This window comes from Postia placenta (assembly GCF_002117355.1).
Source record: "Postia placenta MAD-698-R-SB12 unplaced genomic scaffold POSPLAscaffold_6, whole genome shotgun sequence".
NCBI lineage: Eukaryota > Fungi > Basidiomycota > Agaricomycetes > Polyporales > Adustoporiaceae > Rhodonia > Rhodonia placenta.
This window is the reverse complement of record NW_020169837.1, coordinates 1,810,104-1,829,032: the sequence shown is the minus strand read 5'-3', so window position 1 is coordinate 1,829,032 and position 18,929 is coordinate 1,810,104. Positions and strand designations below refer to the sequence as shown.

The 18,929-nt window shown below is 48.6% G+C and overlaps 8 protein-coding genes across 8 annotated transcripts; 7 read left to right on the top strand and 1 right to left on the bottom strand.

Moving 5' to 3' along the window:
• Positions 1 to 293: 293 nt before the first annotated feature.
• POSPLADRAFT_1046368 (hypothetical protein) lies at positions 294 to 1,538 on the top strand (the record flags this gene model as incomplete). The annotated part of the gene is made up of 3 exons (XM_024479012.1): positions 294 to 728; positions 796 to 849; positions 912 to 1,538. 3 exons carry the CDS (start codon positions 294 to 296, stop codon positions 1,536 to 1,538), a joined length of 1,116 nt encoding a protein of 371 aa, XP_024339816.1.
• Positions 1,539 to 3,559: 2,021 nt separating this feature from the next.
• On the top strand, positions 3,560 to 3,983 carry POSPLADRAFT_1121407 (hypothetical protein; the record flags this gene model as incomplete). The annotated part of the gene is made up of 3 exons (XM_024483519.1): positions 3,560 to 3,651; positions 3,709 to 3,792; positions 3,845 to 3,983. Coding segments are annotated over 3 exons (315 nt in total), but the record flags the coding sequence as incomplete, so codon positions are not given.
• Positions 3,984 to 4,340: 357 nt separating this feature from the next.
• POSPLADRAFT_1141705 (hypothetical protein) lies at positions 4,341 to 4,808 on the top strand (the record flags this gene model as incomplete). The annotated part of the gene is made up of 3 exons (XM_024485333.1): positions 4,341 to 4,439; positions 4,495 to 4,648; positions 4,702 to 4,808. Coding segments are annotated over 3 exons (360 nt in total), but the record flags the coding sequence as incomplete, so codon positions are not given.
• A 642-nt stretch (positions 4,809 to 5,450) lies between these two features.
• POSPLADRAFT_1141676 (hypothetical protein) lies at positions 5,451 to 6,151 on the top strand (the record flags this gene model as incomplete). The annotated part of the gene is made up of 4 exons (XM_024485328.1): positions 5,451 to 5,517; positions 5,569 to 5,695; positions 5,886 to 5,926; positions 5,991 to 6,151. Coding segments are annotated over 4 exons (396 nt in total), but the record flags the coding sequence as incomplete, so codon positions are not given.
• Positions 6,152 to 6,991: 840 nt separating this feature from the next.
• Positions 6,992 to 9,136, top strand: POSPLADRAFT_1142184 (hypothetical protein; the record flags this gene model as incomplete). Its single annotated transcript, XM_024485398.1, has 13 exons — positions 6,992 to 7,196; positions 7,256 to 7,404; positions 7,458 to 7,630; positions 7,684 to 7,747; positions 7,798 to 7,882; positions 7,933 to 8,039; positions 8,098 to 8,209; positions 8,259 to 8,272; positions 8,323 to 8,512; positions 8,563 to 8,644; positions 8,698 to 8,805; positions 8,860 to 8,988; positions 9,046 to 9,136. The coding sequence occupies 13 exons, from the start codon at positions 6,992 to 6,994 to the stop codon at positions 9,134 to 9,136; spliced, it is 1,509 nt and encodes a 502-aa protein (XP_024339812.1).
• Positions 9,137 to 10,452: 1,316 nt separating this feature from the next.
• On the top strand, positions 10,453 to 11,487 carry POSPLADRAFT_1141071 (hypothetical protein; the record flags this gene model as incomplete). Its single annotated transcript, XM_024485255.1, has 4 exons — positions 10,453 to 10,533; positions 10,592 to 10,976; positions 11,046 to 11,371; positions 11,422 to 11,487. The coding sequence occupies 4 exons, from the start codon at positions 10,453 to 10,455 to the stop codon at positions 11,485 to 11,487; spliced, it is 858 nt and encodes a 285-aa protein (XP_024339811.1).
• A 1,855-nt stretch (positions 11,488 to 13,342) lies between these two features.
• POSPLADRAFT_1046365 (hypothetical protein) lies at positions 13,343 to 16,075 on the top strand (the record flags this gene model as incomplete). Its single annotated transcript, XM_024479011.1, has 17 exons — positions 13,343 to 13,474; positions 13,530 to 13,721; positions 13,767 to 13,833; positions 13,901 to 14,015; positions 14,071 to 14,122; positions 14,175 to 14,257; positions 14,322 to 14,343; positions 14,395 to 14,499; positions 14,559 to 14,648; positions 14,700 to 14,787; positions 14,838 to 14,889; positions 15,014 to 15,187; positions 15,246 to 15,375; positions 15,428 to 15,605; positions 15,661 to 15,677; positions 15,731 to 15,762; positions 15,964 to 16,075. The coding sequence occupies 17 exons, from the start codon at positions 13,343 to 13,345 to the stop codon at positions 16,073 to 16,075; spliced, it is 1,641 nt and encodes a 546-aa protein (XP_024339810.1).
• A 57-nt stretch (positions 16,076 to 16,132) lies between these two features.
• On the bottom strand, positions 16,133 to 18,128 carry POSPLADRAFT_1046364 (hypothetical protein; the record flags this gene model as incomplete). Its single annotated transcript, XM_024479010.1, has 15 exons — positions 16,133 to 16,144; positions 16,198 to 16,281; positions 16,330 to 16,542; positions 16,605 to 16,692; positions 16,743 to 16,846; positions 16,904 to 16,949; positions 16,996 to 16,997; positions 17,072 to 17,083; positions 17,216 to 17,250; positions 17,347 to 17,362; positions 17,414 to 17,431; positions 17,567 to 17,652; positions 17,753 to 17,795; positions 17,855 to 17,888; positions 18,013 to 18,128. 15 exons carry the CDS (start codon positions 18,126 to 18,128, stop codon positions 16,133 to 16,135), a joined length of 909 nt encoding a protein of 302 aa, XP_024339809.1.
• Between the last annotated feature and the right edge of the window lie 801 nt (positions 18,129 to 18,929).

Sequence of the window (18,929 nt, the reverse complement as noted above, 5' to 3'; positions counted from 1 at the left end):
CTGATGAGGAGTAATGGAAATGCTTGAGTGCATCGTGGTACGTGGAATGTATCTCAAAGGAAGCAGAAGCAGAACTTGTCAGATTTCGTATAATGATATAATTCTTCGAAGCTCCGGACAGCAGGATAACGATCTACCCTGGCTGCTAGATATCTTCCGCAGCCCTTGCTCCCGTGTTCAACTTCGATAATTCTGAAGAGGAAGAAGGAGCTTTGCTCATGGTACCGTATGTACAGAAGCTTCATGCAGGTTATATACTCTGAATGTGGACGTGATCGCGCCCATCAACCAGCATGTCTCCGATTCGCATTGGGTTCGTTGGCCTCTCTACCCAAGGGTGGGCAGCCTTCATGCTCGCGCCCTCGCTTCTGCAGTCGCCACTCTCGGATCAGTATGCTCTCGCCGCTGTCTCGACCAGTAACCCACACTCTGCCCAAGCCAGCGCAAAAAAATATTCCGACTTGGCGAAAGGGCCCGTGAAGGCGTACCATAGTTCCACCGCCCACATAGCCGGAGACGGCGATGTCGATATGATCGCTATAGCAGTGAAAGCGACCGACCACAAAGCTGCAGCTCTGCCAGTAATTCAGGCAGGAAAGGACTTTTTTCTCGAATGGCCCGCAGGGCGCGGTCTCCGAGAAACGCGAGAAATAGCAGACGCCGCCAGAAGCGCCCGGATAAGGACCATGGTTGGATTGCAAGGAAGGCAGAGTCTCGTCATAAGGGAGGTAAGCTCGCTGCGCATTTTATTTGATTCGTTGGGCATGAACAGTGAGCTGACACAAACCATTTAAGATCAAAAGAATCATTGTTTCTGGGAAAATAGGACGCGTTTTATCGTCGACCGTAGTGAGCTCAGTTTTCTATTATCGAAGATCTGTCGTTGACTATTGGTGAACCCTCATTTCCAGACTGCGCGCCCTGCCAGGGAGCCGTATTATTGGGGCCCTTACATCGGCGAACGTAACCAGTATACGGCTACAGTGGAGAACGGTGCGACAATGCTGGATATAGCAGTCGGTCATTTCCTCGATTCGTTCATGTTCACCCTCGGCCCATTCTCATCAGTATCTGCCATACTGGAGAATCAGTTCCCGACTGCACAGCTCGTCGACGGGTCAGGAAGCCCTACCGGCGTGTCCATTGAACAGACAGGGTGTTCGCAGGCAGCAATATCTGGTGTGCTGAAGAGCGGAGCCGTCGTGAGCATTCATTGGCGTGGGGGTCTCGAGAGCAAGCATGGTAAGGACGGGACACCGTTCATATGGACGATTGACGGCGAGAGCGGATCCATCCGCGTCGAGAGCAGCGAACCTGGAGGCAGCTTTCTCCATATCCGTGACCCCGTATTGTACGTCGATGGGCAGGAAGTGAAGCTGGAGAGGAACGACGGCATGAGCAATACTGGAAGAGCGTGGGCGGAGTATGCGAATGGTAATCACGGGCTTTACCCGACCATAGACGACGCAGTTGAGGTAAAGACACTGCTGGAAGCTATTGTTGGTAGTGCGCGGGATGCCTGTGTTGTACACTTGTGATTATCAATAGGTCCACTATATAATTAGCTGAACATTGTATCCCGTGGTTGATGTTGCATCAGACGAGTTGCGTCCTTCACCATGAAGTATGATGCTGCAGAACTAGACATACTGTACAGCTGAAGACGTGCACTTGATATGAGACAGAAACCCGAGGCAAGCTCGCATAGACTGTCACTTCAGCCTGGACTTCGAGCTGTACACAACTCACGCTGGTAGCTAGAATTTCCGTTCCGTTCGATTCGCTCAGGCTGTTTGTACCCAAGCTTAACCATTCACCATTGATACAACGATTGGCTCTGACCATCCTCCGTCGTATTCCTCCAAGGAAGACGGAACGAAATGAAGACTTCACTCGTTAAAAGTCAGTAATCGGATCCTTGTTGCAATGTTTGGATGATTTTATGATCCATGATGCATCTCCTCCGAAAGCGTAAATCATGGACAGCGCAAATAATCGTCTATGAGGTAAATATTATAAATATAGCGCTGAGCTGGCGCTGTCACGTCTAGAAGTGTGTAAGACCACACGGTGACCTAAGCCGAGCGGTAGAACATGAAAGCAGGTTGTCCAATGAATTATGAATGATGTATTTCTTTTCGGCGATGGTAAGTAAACCGTCTCCAAGATTACCACAGGGCTGTGTTGGCCGAAATAGCGAGGACATATGTGACCCTCTAAGATTGAAGTCACCATTGAGGGCGGGTTGCGCTCGGGCACCCTCGGTGATACGTCGCACGGAGATGGCCAATTCCAAACTGGGAATGGGCGCTTGCTACCTCGCACCCTAAACTACAGGAAGTTCCGCTACCGCCGGATCCTTGTAATCCATCTGTGGCTTGACGCTGACGCTCTTCATGCCCTCCATTCTTATCCATTGATGGTCACTCCAGCGCTGTGCCACATTTTTCTCAGATCTAGGGCCAGCGTCGACCTCAAGAAGTTGTGAAGGACAGTTGTCGTAGCACACTCTACTTACTAAGGTCCGTATTCTGATCGGAGCGCTTTACCCACGAGACCCTGAGTGCTTCCTGAGGTGACCGCCGAGTCGATAAGGAACATGCAACCTGGACATTTTGAGCAAATGTCGACAGATATCCAAATCGATTTTCATGTCGCTGCTCACAGTTTTCCATAGAATAAGTACTGGACAGTCCAGTCAGATACTGTTGTCTGCAGTCTCAGTAACTGTCACAACTGCGTTGTGACAGTTGCGGTGACTAACTCAGCCACGAAGGTCATGGTACAATCAAAGTGTATTTCACTGCGGTCGTCCTTGTTTCGTTCTGATGGCGCCATGCACTTAGAAAGCCCCGAGGACGCGCGCATTACCATTTACGCGTTCGTTGTCTCATGGGCAAGGGCAACGCAAACCCCGATGGCTGCATGTGGAAGCAGTTGCTCTCGATCCATGCCCGAATTTATGTGTACCGTAGGGCAATTTGTCGACCTTCACCGATCAACAGAAAGTGTGCGAAGCCATACCGTTGCTCCCGTGCCCCTAAAGTTCATGAGGCATGCAAGCCCCCGAGGTTGTGCCCGGGATCTGTCATAGTTGATCCTTCATCAATCACTACATCATCTTCATCCCTGACATCTGCTAACTAGTGCTCGGGCAGTGTACAGAAATATCTGCAACCACATGAATTGTTTAGCGTCTTGCAGCACTGGGTAGTTGCACATCAGCCAAACAGATGCCCTCGTATTTGAACACAAATCGAACTCTTCACGCACTTCAACGAGTGCACAAATGAAGTCGCATGCTTTCATCCTCGCCGCATACATATTGCAGAGTCAAGCATGTGACCCTTTACCGAACCCTCCTTCAGGAAGTGACATCTCAGATTTCTTACGCGTCAACCTGGATTACATCATCATAGGTGATCAAGTTCGCTCTGGGTTGGTCTACCTGTGATATCGACAAGGCTTCCTACAGGTGGTGGTACGGCGGGTCTTGCTGTTGCAGCAAGGCGAGTATCAAACGCTCGCGACCTCTCATCCGTATTTTGACAATCTGCCTAGATTAGCAGAAGATTCTGGAGTACAGGTCGGAGTCCTCGAGGCTGGATACTTTCATCTTGGGGATCCCATTGTTGATATACCTGGTATGCGGTGCATCTCATATCACAACGTTCTCTTACATACGTCTTTCGCAGAGTATGCTTTCAGTCAGAAACACAACTTCTCGTATGACTGGGGCTTTGTCACGACAACTCAGCCAAATGCCGGTGGACGAAACATCTCTCTCCCTAGGTAAGAATTAGCTCTGCCCTTGGACAAACATACCTCTCGAGCGCCATTACAGAGGCAAGATGCTAGGTGGCTCAAGTGGTATCAACGGCATGGCGACAAATCGCGCTTCTAGAGTGGAATACGATACGTGGAGTGAATTTGCTCCAGAAAACGACTGGACCTGGGATGGGTTATTGCCATATTTCAAGAAGTCTGAGAACGTGTCATTATTACCGCGTAATCCGTATCCGGGAATCTCTCCCGCAGAGGCAGCGCAAGCGGCGATGAATTTACCCAATGTTGATGGTTTTTCGGGCCCTATTGTGGTACGTAACCATGCCCCCCTAGTCCTTTCAAGTGGATTTTGACCCAGCAAATATAGGCGTCCTATAATTCCTTCTACTTTGAAGACACTACATTGCTGACTGAAACCCTGAACACTATCGGGGTTCCCACAAACGCCCAGCCTGTGAGTGTGGATTTACTAGGCCATTGTTGATACGACTGACGACGACTCGTGATACGGGCAGCAAGGTGGCAACAGCACAGGCGTTTTCAATACCTTAGCCAGCGTTGACCCTCGCACAGGAACAAGGTCATACTCTGCGACAGGTTATTATTGTAATCAACCTGTACGACCCAACTTGCACATAATTGTCGATGCCCAGGTATTTCATACTTGTAGCCCGTATATGACACCAAAGTGAACACATGACCTTGCAGGTCACGATGATACATTTTGCCGAACAGAGCGAGCCATTGACCGCGACTTCGGTTCAGTTCTCCGTCGGATCTGCTTCCTACGTCGCGAATGCTTCACGCGAGATCATTCTATCGGCAGGCACTGTCCAGACCCCGCAAATATTGGAGCTCTCTGGTAAGTAATTTTCTCTGCTCTGCCACGTTCAGCCATATTGAGAGAGAATACAGGTATCGGAAATAGAAGTATACTCGAGGCCCAAGGCATACAAACACTGATTGATCTGCCATCTGTGGGCGAGAACCTGCAGGCAGGTCTCAGGCATCTGCGATTGTGATGGTGCTCTGAGACTCGAATAGGAACATCTGTACATCGCGGCACAATGGCAACTGAAACCAGGAGTGGAGACCTTTGGTAAGCATCCTACTCACGCAGGCTTGTAACTCAATCAATGCAGCACCGCATAGACATCCTGAGGAACAATGCAACATTTCTGGCTGAGCAAACTGAGCTATAGTGAGTGAAATTGTAACGACTGTTGCCTGAACACGAATGCAAATAGGTCCACACTAGTTACGCCAATCATACCGGTCTACTTGCGGCAACTGACAATACCATAACTATACTACCACTGCAAGCGTTCGTTGAGGAGGACGAGCTTGCGTCCTTGCTCGATCTGTTTGACAAGGAGGCCAAGCAACCCGACCTTTCTGCGCTCCAGGAGCTGCAATATCCCATCCAGCGCTCGTGGCTAGAGACGGGAGATGGGCCCTATATTGAGCTGATTCAGTGGAGCTTAGGTTATTACGACCCTCAACCAAATCAAAGCTATATTGCGATTCTTGGCGGGAATATGGTAAGCACAAGCCAGTAGGGGAAATCCTAATACTCATGCCATTCAGCATCCGACCAGTCGCGGGAGCGTGGTCAGTACACCGTCTCCTTTCCCTAGCCAGTCGCCTATTGACGTTTCTATAAGCATATTAACTCCGATGACCCGTTTGCACACCCAGCAATCGACCCCCAATTCCTCAGCCGCGAGTTTGGTATGACAGCAGTTGGTCTCATGAGCCGATGGATGTACTCATGCTTCACAGATGCAGCGGTATTATTGGCCACTGTCAAGTTCATGCAGCGAGTCGGGAACTTAAGCCCGTTCGCAGACATGATCGCAAATCAAAGCGATCCATCGCCCACAGCGCAAACGTCTGACGATCTTCTGAGGTAAGCAGTCTGTGATTTGAGTGCGATTAGGTCGGTTCTGATTGCCAGCTAGTTTCATTCGCAACAACACATCGGTAAGTGTTCCTCATATCGTCATCTATGCTCGAGTACTGACGGTGGTCATAGCCAGGAGACCACCTCATAGGCTAGTATACCAGATGCCGTCATTCACTCCAACTAACTAATGCAGTACCGTAGGGACAGCTGCAATGGCGCCACGCAATGCGGGAGGTGGGTGGAGCAATACTTGGCGCTGCTCAGTATCATGGCTAATGGCTGATCGAGATGCTCATAGGGGTCGTGAACTCGAGTCTCCTCGTGTATGGTACGCGCAATGTACGAGTTGTCGACGCTAGCATAATCCCGTTGCATATCGGCTGCCACATCCAGTCGACCACATATGCCATAGCCGAGAAAGTGAGCAGTCCACTTTGTCGCTGTTCATACGGGAATTGATTGTTGCACTATCAAAGGCTGCGGAGATAATAAAGGGGTCAAGCCGGACGCAGTCTGTGTGACGGCATCCATCTGCAATATATCGAGCGCGGAGCGGAGCTATCATATGTGGAGGCTTTTCACCTCGATTCACAGCAGCATAGGGAATGTCAACGTCGTTCAGCGTTCAGCGTATCGTAATGTTTATTGTGGTCCAATAAAAGTAGAAAATGTGATGCACGTAAGCCGGCTACATTTGTTTGAGTCGATGAGGCAACGGTGGGGTGCACACATCTCAATATGGCTCGGAATGCAGTTCCACTGCAAATAACCATGTAATCTCGGACATAGACTCGACCCTGACATATGATGTACCAGCTCATGTCACCGCGGGCCTATATTGGCGGCGTCTTGTGTCATCGACGTGTCCCGGTCCTATGGGAAGGCCGCTCACACACCGGATCTCTGATCGGGTGCATCGATCCAACTCCAATCTTCACCATGAATGCTCTCGGCCAAGTACAGGATCGCACGGCACTTGCACGCTAATAGGACAGACCCTGAGAATGTGACTAACGCCGTAACCTTTTGCGGGACACAGATCGTAACGGCGCTTAGCTCGATGCGGAGACTCCATGAATACCATCGCTAGCAATTGCACCAAAGTCATTTGCGCAATATGGCGCTTGCAAGTCGACGATCAGAATATGAATCCGTTTCGCTGCATAGTACTTGTTATCACACCACAAAAGCTCCTTTTGGCTACACATGGAGCAGTTATCTTGAAGGCGCAACTGACAAACACTGCATCGTCCACGTTTGCTAGCGAATCCGACCGCCAAACAAGTCTTCACTCCCGAGATGCTCCTCAACGAGAAAGCATTCTCCCTTGAGCTAGGAAGGTATTTGCTCGCAATTCCTATAGTCATTGTTCTCTGGCTTTGGCGTCAACGTCAACGCCGTGCATTCCCTCCCGGTCCTCCTGCTAGGTTCATAATAGGCAATATTCTCCAAGTATCTCCCCTGGGTGCTTGGTTCAAGTTCTGCCAGTACAAGGAGCAATATGGTTAGTTGCACGTTGACTGCACTTGTTGGCACACTTTGGAATTATTGACCCCGCGTTAGGTGACCTCCTGTTCTTCCATGGTCTTGGAAACCACGTCTTGGTACTCAATTCCATGAAGGCAATCAATGACCTTCTCGACAAGCGCAGTGGTATCTACTCCAACCGGCCAACCTTCACAGTAGTCAGTGAACTCATGGGACTTAGTCAAGTTAGCGATCACCATGTATTGACATGTGTAACATGAGCTAACATTGCACTTAGAGTATGCCGCTCCTTCCGTACGGAGAAGAATGGCGGGCGCATAGACGACTGGCACACACCGCCCTCAGTCCCGCGGCTGTGAAGCGTTATCATGGCGTCCAGGAAGATTTGGCCGCTCTACTCTGCCAACGGCTACTCCAGTCACCCGAGGATTTCTTCAACCATGTTCGCCTGTACGTGGTTTCCGTACCATTGCGCCGGTGGCGGGCTGATAACCTGCATGCAGTATAGCGGGAAATGTTATCTTATCGGTTGTGTATGGCCTCCCTGTTGAGACTGCCGAAGACGAGGTTTGTGTTGTGTGGGTAATGAGGTGTTCATGTCTCAACAACACGTCCAGTACATCGCTCATGCGGAGCGCACCATGCAAGTTATCAGTGAAGCTACGGTTCCCGGGGCGTACCTGTGCGACCTCATGCCTTTCCGTGAGTGAAGTCAGGGTCATGTTCATAATTCATCTGAGCGCCTTGTCCAGTGAAACATCTCCCTTCGTGGGTGCCTTTCCAGCGAGAGGCAAGCACGGGCCGCGAGATGATTGAGCGGCTCGTTTCGAAGCCGTATGAACACGTGAAGCGCGAGATGGTATGTGTCGGTCGTGTTTCCGAAGTGTCGTTAACGACGCATCACATCGCACTCGCAGGATGCTGGCAGGGCGCCTCCGTCTATGACGCAAGACTTACTGTCCGTGCGCATAAATGACATGCAGGACATCGAGCAACGAATCAAATGGACAGCCGGTGCTATGTATGGAGGTATGTCGCGAGGTCGCTTGGATGTAGAAGCAGCTGACGGGAATCACAGCTGGCGGCGAAACTGTACGCTACTTTGTGTTTTCTAGCGAGGCATTGCCTTACCCGCGTGACAGACATATTCGACGGTGCTTGTATTCATAATGGCAATGGCGCTGCATCCGGATAAGCAGCGGCGTGCGCAACAAGAGCTCGATAGCGTCGTCGGGACCGGGCGCTTTCCTAGTATTAGTGATCGCGCGCACCTCCCGTATGTCAACGCGGTGATCAAGGAGACGATGCGATGGCACCCTGTCCTTCCGCTGAGTGCGACGTCCTGGGCTCCCATTTCCATTGATCGTGACTTATCCCAGCAGGCATCGCTCGCATGTCGGCGCAGGACGACCTGTACAACGGATATTATATTCCAAAGGGCACTATCGTTATCCCGAATGTCTGGTGCGTATGTCTGACTTCATATGTGAAACCACGCTTGATACAATGCTATGCAGGGCTGTCGCACTCGACTGTCCCCAGGGGACAGAATTCATCCCTGAACGCTTCCTAGGTGACGATGCCCCTATCGACCCGGCCACCTGGGCATTCGGTTTCGCGAAACGGTGAGCGGCGTCAGGTACCTTTCTCCTGCGGCACCCACTGACGGACTCATCCAGGATCTGTCCCGGAAAGTATCTAGGCGAGAATTCCGTCTTCATTCTCATTACGACACTGCTTGCGATGTTCGACATTATGCCCGATCCGTCCGAGGACCTACGTCCGAACTTCACGCTCAACCTCGTGAGGTATGTATACATCGAACGATAGCTGACTTGCCTCTGCTGACACCGCTATTCGCACAGCTACCCGCATCCTTTCAAGTGCCGTATACAGCCACGGTCTGAAGCGCACGCGCAAATGATGCTGCTACGAGCGAGCAATTACTCTGCATAGTACACGATGTCCACACAAAGTTCATACCTATCATTCCATTTACCTTGTACCTAGGAGAATTTGTATAGCAGAATGGAGTTACTTGTACCCATCTGTCCATCGGGGTAGTTTATGTCATGACATCATTTTAGAAGACATCCGCGTTATGGTCCGGCGCTGCTTTATTACGAATCGTCACGGAAACCTACGTCGCACCGCGTTCAGCGCGATTGTTAACGAAGGCCCCTAATTAGATGATTGTGCTCAGCCTTGGCAGATCTGCTCGACAACAGTGGACATGATTTCCGGTGGCAACACACTGTGCCCTCTGATAACGAGAAGGCTTCTGATGAACTCAGTTCAACAAGCGTCCCTGCCTGTTTCTGTCATATCCAGGGTTGTCGTCAAACGATCCTGTGCTATCATTCGTCATTACGGGACCACAGTGGCCCATCCGTCCGCAGCACATGCGATATACCCATACGAGTGAACGAATGAGCGGCAAAAATTGAGCCGCCTTACGTACCGCGACAGATGGGGACATCCGGAGCCTGAGCCAAGTATCAAGGTCTGCTCTGAGACTAAGGTCGACGCTTTGCAACTCAGCGCTATAGTTGGATAAGGAAACTCCATCGTCATGTGAAGACGCAAACCTGTGGCGGCCTTGATCCGCTGTGCATAAAACAAGTCGCGTTTCACTGATTGTGTTGGGCATGTTCTAATTGACGCTTTCAGTATAAGCCCCCGAGGTCGATCATATTCGATCGGATAGCGATCGTACATACTTGCGTAGCATGTATATTCCCACGTCAGTACCCCTACCACCACGGTGTTGCCGCCGAATCCATTCCCTCATTACCCGTCACCAGTTTATCTCAGCATGGTAGGCTGGCTCCTAGTCACGCAATGCTTGATGCGCCAAAGTTGTTTGCAAGTCCGGTGAGCCGCCAAGGGCATTGTCACCGTGGTGGCCAACATGCTATCCCTTGTTGGTGAGTTGTTTGATGTTGCTCTGAGTTCGTAGGTTCGGCTCATTCCCAGACCAAGTCCGTCGTGATCGGGATTGCCCCCCGAAGCTACCGTTCTATCGCTTGTTCATTACTAGCACCGACATAAGATACACTTCACTGTGGAGAGTGAGTTATTCAATATTGTTTCTTACATATGATCGTGGCAGCTCGTTTATCCTGCGAAGATAAGTAACATCCGGAAACGCCGGGAATGAGATATTCACGCTTGTTTGCGAATCACAACCTTGTGCGCCTTTGCAAACCATGCACGCACCCTCGTACATAAACGTCGGCGAGGCATTAACATAGGGCAAACGGACGTTCGTTATGCTAATGCAGCTCCCTCGTCATCTGCACACTTTATTACTGTTCACGTGGACAGACTACAAGACCATATTCCTGCCTATTGTAAGCCTCGAGGTTACCCATGCTCCCGCTGATGCGAAGCTGATGTGTGCTCATTTAGACGGCCTTCGCGTGTGCGACAGCTCCCCTGCACTCTGCGTCGCGCTTATTGCAGGCATGGTCGTGGATCTGGCTGCACCAGCTTATGTGCAATGTCTCAAACCAGGCTCGATCGAAGGAGGAGGATGTACTCAACCGACCATGGAGACCACTTCCATCAGGACGAGTGTCCGAGGCAGCCGCTGTGCGCCTACGTCATCTCACGGTACTCGTGTGCTTACTGCACTCATATATGTGTGGCTGGGACATGGTTGCCGTAACTGCTGGCCTTATGCTCACCACGTACTTCTATGACAACGTTGGGCTCGCATCTCATCACTTGGGCAAGAGTCTATGCAACATAGGTGGATATACAGCTTTCGAGATAGGGGCAACAAAGCTCGTGGGTGAGCTTTGGAGTGCCATGAAGAATGTCGTTCAAAACTCAATCAGTCTGACGCTTGCTTTGTGAATAGGTGATACCCGTGCGCTGGATCATATTTCATGGATCGCGGTCGTCATCAGTGGGACCCTCATTTTCACTACCGTCCATACACAAGATTTCCCTGACGTCGAGGGAGATGCAAAGCTTGGTCGCGTCACCTTTCCGATATACGCCCCTGAAACCGCACGTCTATTCACCATCTGTGCGATGGTCATCTGGTCACTCTTCCTGTGCTGGTTCTGGAAGGTCGATACAGGAGTGAGCACCGCAATGTTCGCACTAGGGCTATTCGTTGGCCTCCGGTTCTATTGGTGGAGGACTCCAGAGCACGATGCGCGCTCTTACTTGATTTATAATGTGCGTGGAATATTTGCCCTAAAATGCGTGTCTCTCAATTAGTGTATCAGATCTGGCTGATGCTCGCGCATCTGCTTCCTGTGAAAGGAAGAATGCAGGGTACCAACATAGATTAGCCAGGTAAAGTGTGTGCATGTCAAGCATTGTATTTTTGTACCTAGAACACAGTTCTCATTCTTAGCATGACTACTCTCCGAGCTTTTGTAGCGAAACCGGTGGTTTGCGATTTCGTATTGTAGAGGATTGATTTGTGTCGTCAACTAGAAATGATGTTTTTGCAAACATTTCTTGTACGATGATTGAGTCTCTCGAGGGTACGGAATAATTCCAATGTCAGTCTTGGGCAGTTGCAGTATATTGAATATTTGCTAGTGGACAATGGGCCTGTAATCAACTTGTTATAGAAGGAAGGCACAGCTCTCGGATAGCTCATTGCAGACGCTTGTGCGCCCTGAGCAACTGCCCAATGTACGCGCCCTAGAGTAACGTAAACTTCAAGCCTCTCACTCGAGGCCAAATGGGTCGTATATGATCAACGACCCACTACATACAACATAATGGCGCCAGGGGAAACTGAATCTCCGAGCCCGAGCAGCATCGGATACAGAGATACTGTCCGGAGCGTGTATTCTGCTGTTCGAATCTCGATCCGGGGGATATACCATGAGAACGCAGCCTGCTACTTGGTGCCCTATGCGTACGGCTTCTTACAACGGAGCGCCCAACGCAGATGTCAGCGCATGTATGACCATCATTACCCACTTCGTTTGCTCACAGATACTGTGTGTTGACGCGGTGACACTGACGGAGGTACAACGTACCTTCCTATCAGAAATCACAGCAAGGTAGCATCCCTATGAGTTCGTTTGCTAAAGTCTCATCAGAAGGACACCATTGACGCACATATTAGCGCCGCAGTGGACTCGGTACGCCACACATATGCTTCTAGTCGTGAGTTCGACGAGATCCCCTGATCCGTGGAGCAAGGTCCCCTAGGGTCTGAAGGTCGTGAAATTAACTCGATTCTGAAGTGGCCCATACCCGGTCGCTAGCGGAATGTGGGCCTCGTGATGGGGTAATATGGATAAGATGTGATTTACTTGGTGGGAGGGAGACAACATCGTTCGTTGCCTTCGCCGATTTAGACGCTGTGACAATCTGCCTTTCATTTGGAACTTTGTCGCCCTCCACCGGTCGAGAATCTCTTGTTCTACCGCATATGAATTAATTTAAAGAGATACGTAGCCATCCGACCCGGATTGTCAGATTCACGATGTCAATTGCCATGAAAGAATGATCGCTGTGGAATGCGACTAATTAGACTGTCACGCGTGACTACACAGGGTCTATTACGTAATGCATGCATCTTCCCGTGATATCGCGACTATGTTTCATTCGCTTTTGCAATCGTCTATTTGTCTTCAATGGCTAGAGCGAACTGATGGAACAGGAAACTTCTGTTTGGTCCCACAGTCTCCGCAACTTGTTAGACGCTGGCTTCACGTCTGCCTGGCTTGGAAATCATGCTTCGCTCTGCCACGACTTCTTTGTGCCACATCGCGCGTCAAGTCCTTCATGCAGTCCTGCTAATCGCGTTCCGAAATGTTTCATCGCTTCACAATTGATACACTGTGACTCACTGAGAAAAATCAAAATGCCATCCCAGATGTAGAGGTTTAAAGCGTGAGCAAATTCTCGTTCAACTGCGCATGACGAGTCACAACTAACTTGGTTGAGGTCCGCGTTATTGTGAATCTGATTACTGTCGCTTGACTGTCAATCCCCGGGCTTGAGCGAATGAAGCGTCGTGACCCCGGAGATACCTCGTTGCGTCGATAAACCAGCATCTCATGATCACTGCATATGTGTACAACCATCTTCACGCTCCAGCATCATTATCGTGACAATTACATATGTCAACTACTATATATATAACGACTGTCAAAGGTGCTGGAACCAACGGCTGTCATGATGGCCTTTGGGATCATGTTTCCTGCATCTCTCGCTGAGCAAGCTACAAGTGTCATCCTCGTTCTTGCGCTCCTGTGGGCTGCTTCCAGTGTGCTTCGATCGAAGAGTATTGTACAGGCACTCCCCGTTCCCGTACGTCCACTTCCTTCGCATACGCTCTAGTGGTCGATACTGAATTATTGCTTAGTCCGGAGCAGAATGGGTTTGGGGACATGAAAAGACCGTCTTCATGAAGGAACCTGGCCGTGCCTGCCGAGAGTGGATCCATATACACGGTCTAACATTCAAGATCAAGGCCGCTTTCAGAGTGGGTCATGATCTCCCCAGTTACTTCATCCGCCAGGCTGACTTTACGCACCCGACGCAGGCACCGGACGTTGTGAGTGGATCATGTAATGACGACATGCTACCAGCGTGCTCATAGCGACAGCTTGTTCTCGGTGATCCCCTCGGGATCACGCACATTCTCCAAAAGAAAGTTTACGACTATCGTACGCCTCCTTCGCCACTCAAATCTTACGATGGGTCTTACTAATGGTCTTGCAATTGCTTTTATAGCACACAGTGAAGTCGTTCGTCCTAGGGTTGCAAGACTCCTCGGTCAAGGACTAGGATGGGTCGAAGGCGAAGCAGAACACAAGCGGATGCGCCATATGGTCAGCCCGTCGTTCTCGTACGTGCGACCTTAGATCCTTCCATGCACGCTGGCCGACATTAACGCTTTTCAGGCACGAAAACATCAAAGCCATGTCTCAGGATATCGCCGTAGCCTCGGTACAGGTACGTCGACCACGCAAAGCGGCGTGTGCACGCCTGATCTATTGTTCTGCAGGTAATCGATAATCTCACTCTTGAAGTTCAAGGCAGTAGCGACGGCGCTCTTATCAACGTTCTCGACTGGACAGCTAAGGCGACGTGAGTCCATAAGCCAAAATAATTCATATTACATTTGACATACGGCGCTGCCACCGCGTAACAGCCTGAACGTTATTGGTCGAGTGGTGTGAAGTCTCGTCAATCATCGTAGCTCACCTAAGCTGACAATCGCGCAGGTATTCCTCCATGACTTTCAAGGTGGAAATAGCGACGACGCGCAGCTCATCCTTAATGCGCGACGCCGTGGGGTCGGTCCCGTTCTGCAATATGCCGGATTCCTGGTGCGTTCTTCGTGCGTGCACTGCGAAGAGTGTATTGTTGACCGGATGATAATCTGCAGACGCTCATGCTATTGAGACGTTTCCCAATCCTGAACAAGCTTCCGATATCAGCAATACAGAGTCAAGGCCTCGCGAAGACGGTTATACAAGTACGATTCCAAAGCGTGGCTTAGTTTGGTATTACTGAACACGATGCCCAGTCTGGTGTAGCGCACGAGATGATTCGGCGAAACGAGGCTCTTGTTGCCAACAAGCAGCTTCAACAGAAGGACCTCCTGACACGGCTTTGTGAGTAGCATGTGTATATCCTCCATAAAATCAGCTCATATAATGCGTAGTGTCTGCCCATTCAACGGGCAAGCTCTCGCACGAAGAATTGCTCGAACAGGTGTGTTCTCCATCATTGTTACCGGATGACTCGAACTTGACACCACGTCCGCAGATATCTACCTTTGTGTTCGTAATTCCTCCACGAAGTCGCCATAGCGCTATACGCTGACGCCCACCTTTGCAGTGTGTCCGGGCACGAAACGACTACGCAAACGCTCGGCTTCACTGTCTTCGAGCTTGCGCGACACCCGGTTGTACAAGAACGCCTGCGCACTGAGCTCGCTGAGCTCGGGCACGAGCCAACCTATGACGATTTCCAGGCACGCCTCCCTTACCTCGATGCAGTCCTTAAGGAAACGTAAGCTACCTCATACAGATATGTTTACTACGACTGAACATACCTCCACGCCCTGCAGTCTACGTCTCTACCCTGGGCTCCCATATATGGAACGCACCGCTATCCGCGCGGACGTCATCCCGCTACGTGAACCAGTGCGATTGTCTAGTGGCGAGCTCATCTCTGCACTCCCTGTGTTGCCTGGACAGGTGTGTTCGTTGGTCGCTATTTGAATTCTGTATGCTCACGTACTGGGCACAGGTCGTCCTCATACCGATCATCGCTATCCAGCGATTAGATGCGGTTTGGAAGGACGCGGACACCTTCCGCCCTGATCGTTGGTTGCATGACCTGCCTCCTAGCGAGGCCCTATGCACGGGCTGGGCAAATACGCTGGCATTCAGCGACGGGCCACGCAGCTGCATTGGTATACGTCTGGGTGCGTCCCGCTCACACTTGTGTAACGAGGAGCTAGCTAACCGCGCTGGTGGTAGCAATATATCAGTACAAGGTAAGGACATGCAGTCGTCGAGTGAAGACTATGTCGACCCTGACAATACTTAGGTTATCCTCACGCAAATGATGGATCGCTTCAGGTTTGTTGACTCCGGAGCGGACATAATGCTTAAGGTGTCCTCCAGCCTGCAGGCTTGGGATTCGGCGGCCATCGAGAAAGGGCCGTGCATCCCAGTGCGCTATGAGCTGTTATAGACAGAATGCTGGATGTTCAATCAGAGTGGTGTTACGGCGACCTCAATTTGTTATATAGTGCTGCACTTGATGTCATCATGCCAAAGTTATTCGAGCTGTGTAGAAATATCTGCTAAAGTGTGGAAGAATGCAAGCCTCAATGCCCTTTCCCTGATGCGTCGGAAGGTATTCAACTCAAAGTCGACAAGCATGTTATGACCATGTGGAATGTCATTCAAAGCAGTTGTCTGTTTATTACAAGTATCCTAGATAGCCTCAAAGGTACCTCTATCAAGTGAATGTTTGTCATTATTCACCATAAGCATATATAGTATACACACCTTCGAAAGCTCTTCAGGATTAGTCTGATTGTGTGGTATCTCGACAACTCTGGATGTTGCAACCTTAATAGGTACAGAGGTATCCTAATAAGTGTGTTAGAGAGAGATCATAGGAATGATATACAAACAAACATGGGTTTCCTCTGTTCTGAATGAATTAGTATGACCCGTGCTCATAGGTTGCATAGCAATTACACCATCTTCAATGAATCCATTCATGGGAGCAATGCCACCGTGCCGTAAGTACTTCCTGGCATTCAGATTTGCAAGAAGAGCATTGATGTAAAGTGAGCTGAGCGAAAACTCAAAAGGTGTGTACTTGAGAGAACTCGGATTAGAAGCCAGCTGTGATCATTGGCAATTTCAAGTTAATATGCAAATATATTCTGAAATAATACATTACTGACCATTGCAAAGTCTACTGTGGCCACAATTGCAGTCCACAATCCAGTATTGATGGCAAGAATAATGAGGTGATAAATGAGTTTATTGGAGCTATTTACAAATTAGTAAAATGGTGGATCATGAAATATAAAACCACTCACAATATAAGCTCAGCATGTCTATGTTGCATGAGTATATATATAAGACATATGGTCACAGTGATGTCAATTGCAGCACCAACTGCACGGACTGCAATTTGTATACCCTACCCATTTAAACACTAATCCTGATACAATATCTGTCATAATAAAACTTAACTCACAATCATCTCTGCAGAAGACAGCTCAGAAAAGCTCTTGTTTGCAAGTCTTTTGGAAATCAGAGACATTTTTTAAGAAATGTTTTAGAACTTACCCCTTCACAACATATGCTTTCAATTTGATTTGTAAGCATATAGCTTCATATGCATGTTTCTGATTGTTTCACTTACGAATTGATCCTCCTATAGCATACCAATAATTACATCAAGTTATATTATGATTGACATTTGGTAGGAACCCACCAATTTGATACAGAGAAACAGGAACCTAACTTTCATGTTAGCTTTTTAATGATAAAACAAAAATGATCATACCAATGCAAAGATACCTGTCCATTTCCTGCCTCCAACTATGATTTGATGTAGTTAATATGCCAATAATAATACATGGTCATATAAACAAGACCTACACTTGTAAATTCTATACATAAAGAAAACTTGCACACCAACATCCACAATGGACTGGTAAAGGATGGTGAGAAGATTAGGTGGTTTGTCAAACTTCACACTTACAACAATCCATGTACGATGCTTTAAAAAGTGAATAACTCTTGTGGTCACTCAGTGATTATTTGAAAATACATACCAGAATCAATCTGAAATATGGAAGCATTTAGCAACATACATTTGTATATGTTTGTAAAGTTGCAAGGAACATAAACTCACGGTAAATATGGTTGTCCAGGACCAACCAATCTTTCCACATCCCCCCAGTGTAATATAAGTATTGGCCACACTGTCAATATCAAAACCTCAATTTTTTGTAAGTCCAGAAGTTGTATCAACCTACTTGAAAGTGCCAGACAAACTACATTTGCTGTGTCTAGTGACCTGAAATGCACATAAGCTTACAACATAAGCCAATGTTGCAATATATGTACCACATAATCATCACCTATTGTCAAATTTCAGATCAAAGTGTCATTTTTTGGATCAAATACACAAGTGACTTACAAAACCTTTCAACCATACAGAGTCTGCATCATAACTACATATTGTTAGTATGCAAACAATATTAATTAGAAAAACTATACATACACAAAAAAGTATATGAATCTAGCACAGTTGATTAGCCTGACAGTATACTTCATTAGCAAATGTGTAGCACTTACAATTGCACACATGTAATACCCCATAGTGCACATGAGAATAATACACCAATAAGCATTGGGCCAAATGAGGACATAAGGTTAATGGAAAGTGTGTCAGTAGTGGTTGATGTGGCCATCATGATAGCTGTAATCTGCAAAGTGGGTCAGGTATTCAACAGACCAACTGCTTTTATACTCAGAACCTACAACATTTTCAAACATTAATCACACAGTATGAAACACCTGTCAGGCCCCACAATGATGATGCAACTGTTGACATGGCCAATTTGGCAGATAGAGGATCAAGGAAATTACCTTCAGTCATAAAATCATATGCAGCAAATTGTTCATCAGATTGTACTTTTGATGAACATCAAGGTTTAATGATACCTGTAGTAAGTTTGATAGTTTCCGTGGCATTCTGAATAGACAATAACTTCATGGGAGGACACTAATATTGGTGTAGTTTTTAGCGGCATATCAGCGGCTAACGAAATCAAATATCCATATACGGCAAGTAGGCTGTCTTGATTTTGGGGTCCTGACCGACTTCCCGCGGTCTGTGGGTTCGAACGTTCAGATCCCGACACGTCCCACAACCTATGATTGTTACGCAAATAGCTGTAAATACTTATTCGGTATGTGTGCGATCGCGACAGTTGTCCCCATGGTAAGTATACAGTGCAATTTGCTGGCGCCCTGTTGATATGGGCCCAGCGTTCTTGTTCGTCGCACCTCTATCCTCCGCATAGCTCGCTCTCGCTTCTTGTGTAGATTCCGCTGGTTCGGACGTGAAACCGGTTGTTATCAACCCCGGTCTTAATAAAACGGCGCAGGCGAGAACAAGGGTTCTCATTTTGAAAGCTCTTCTGCCGCTCTAGATATTGTATGCACTGTACGGTGGCATGATCCGCTCACTAGTGTTCCTTCGATTTGCA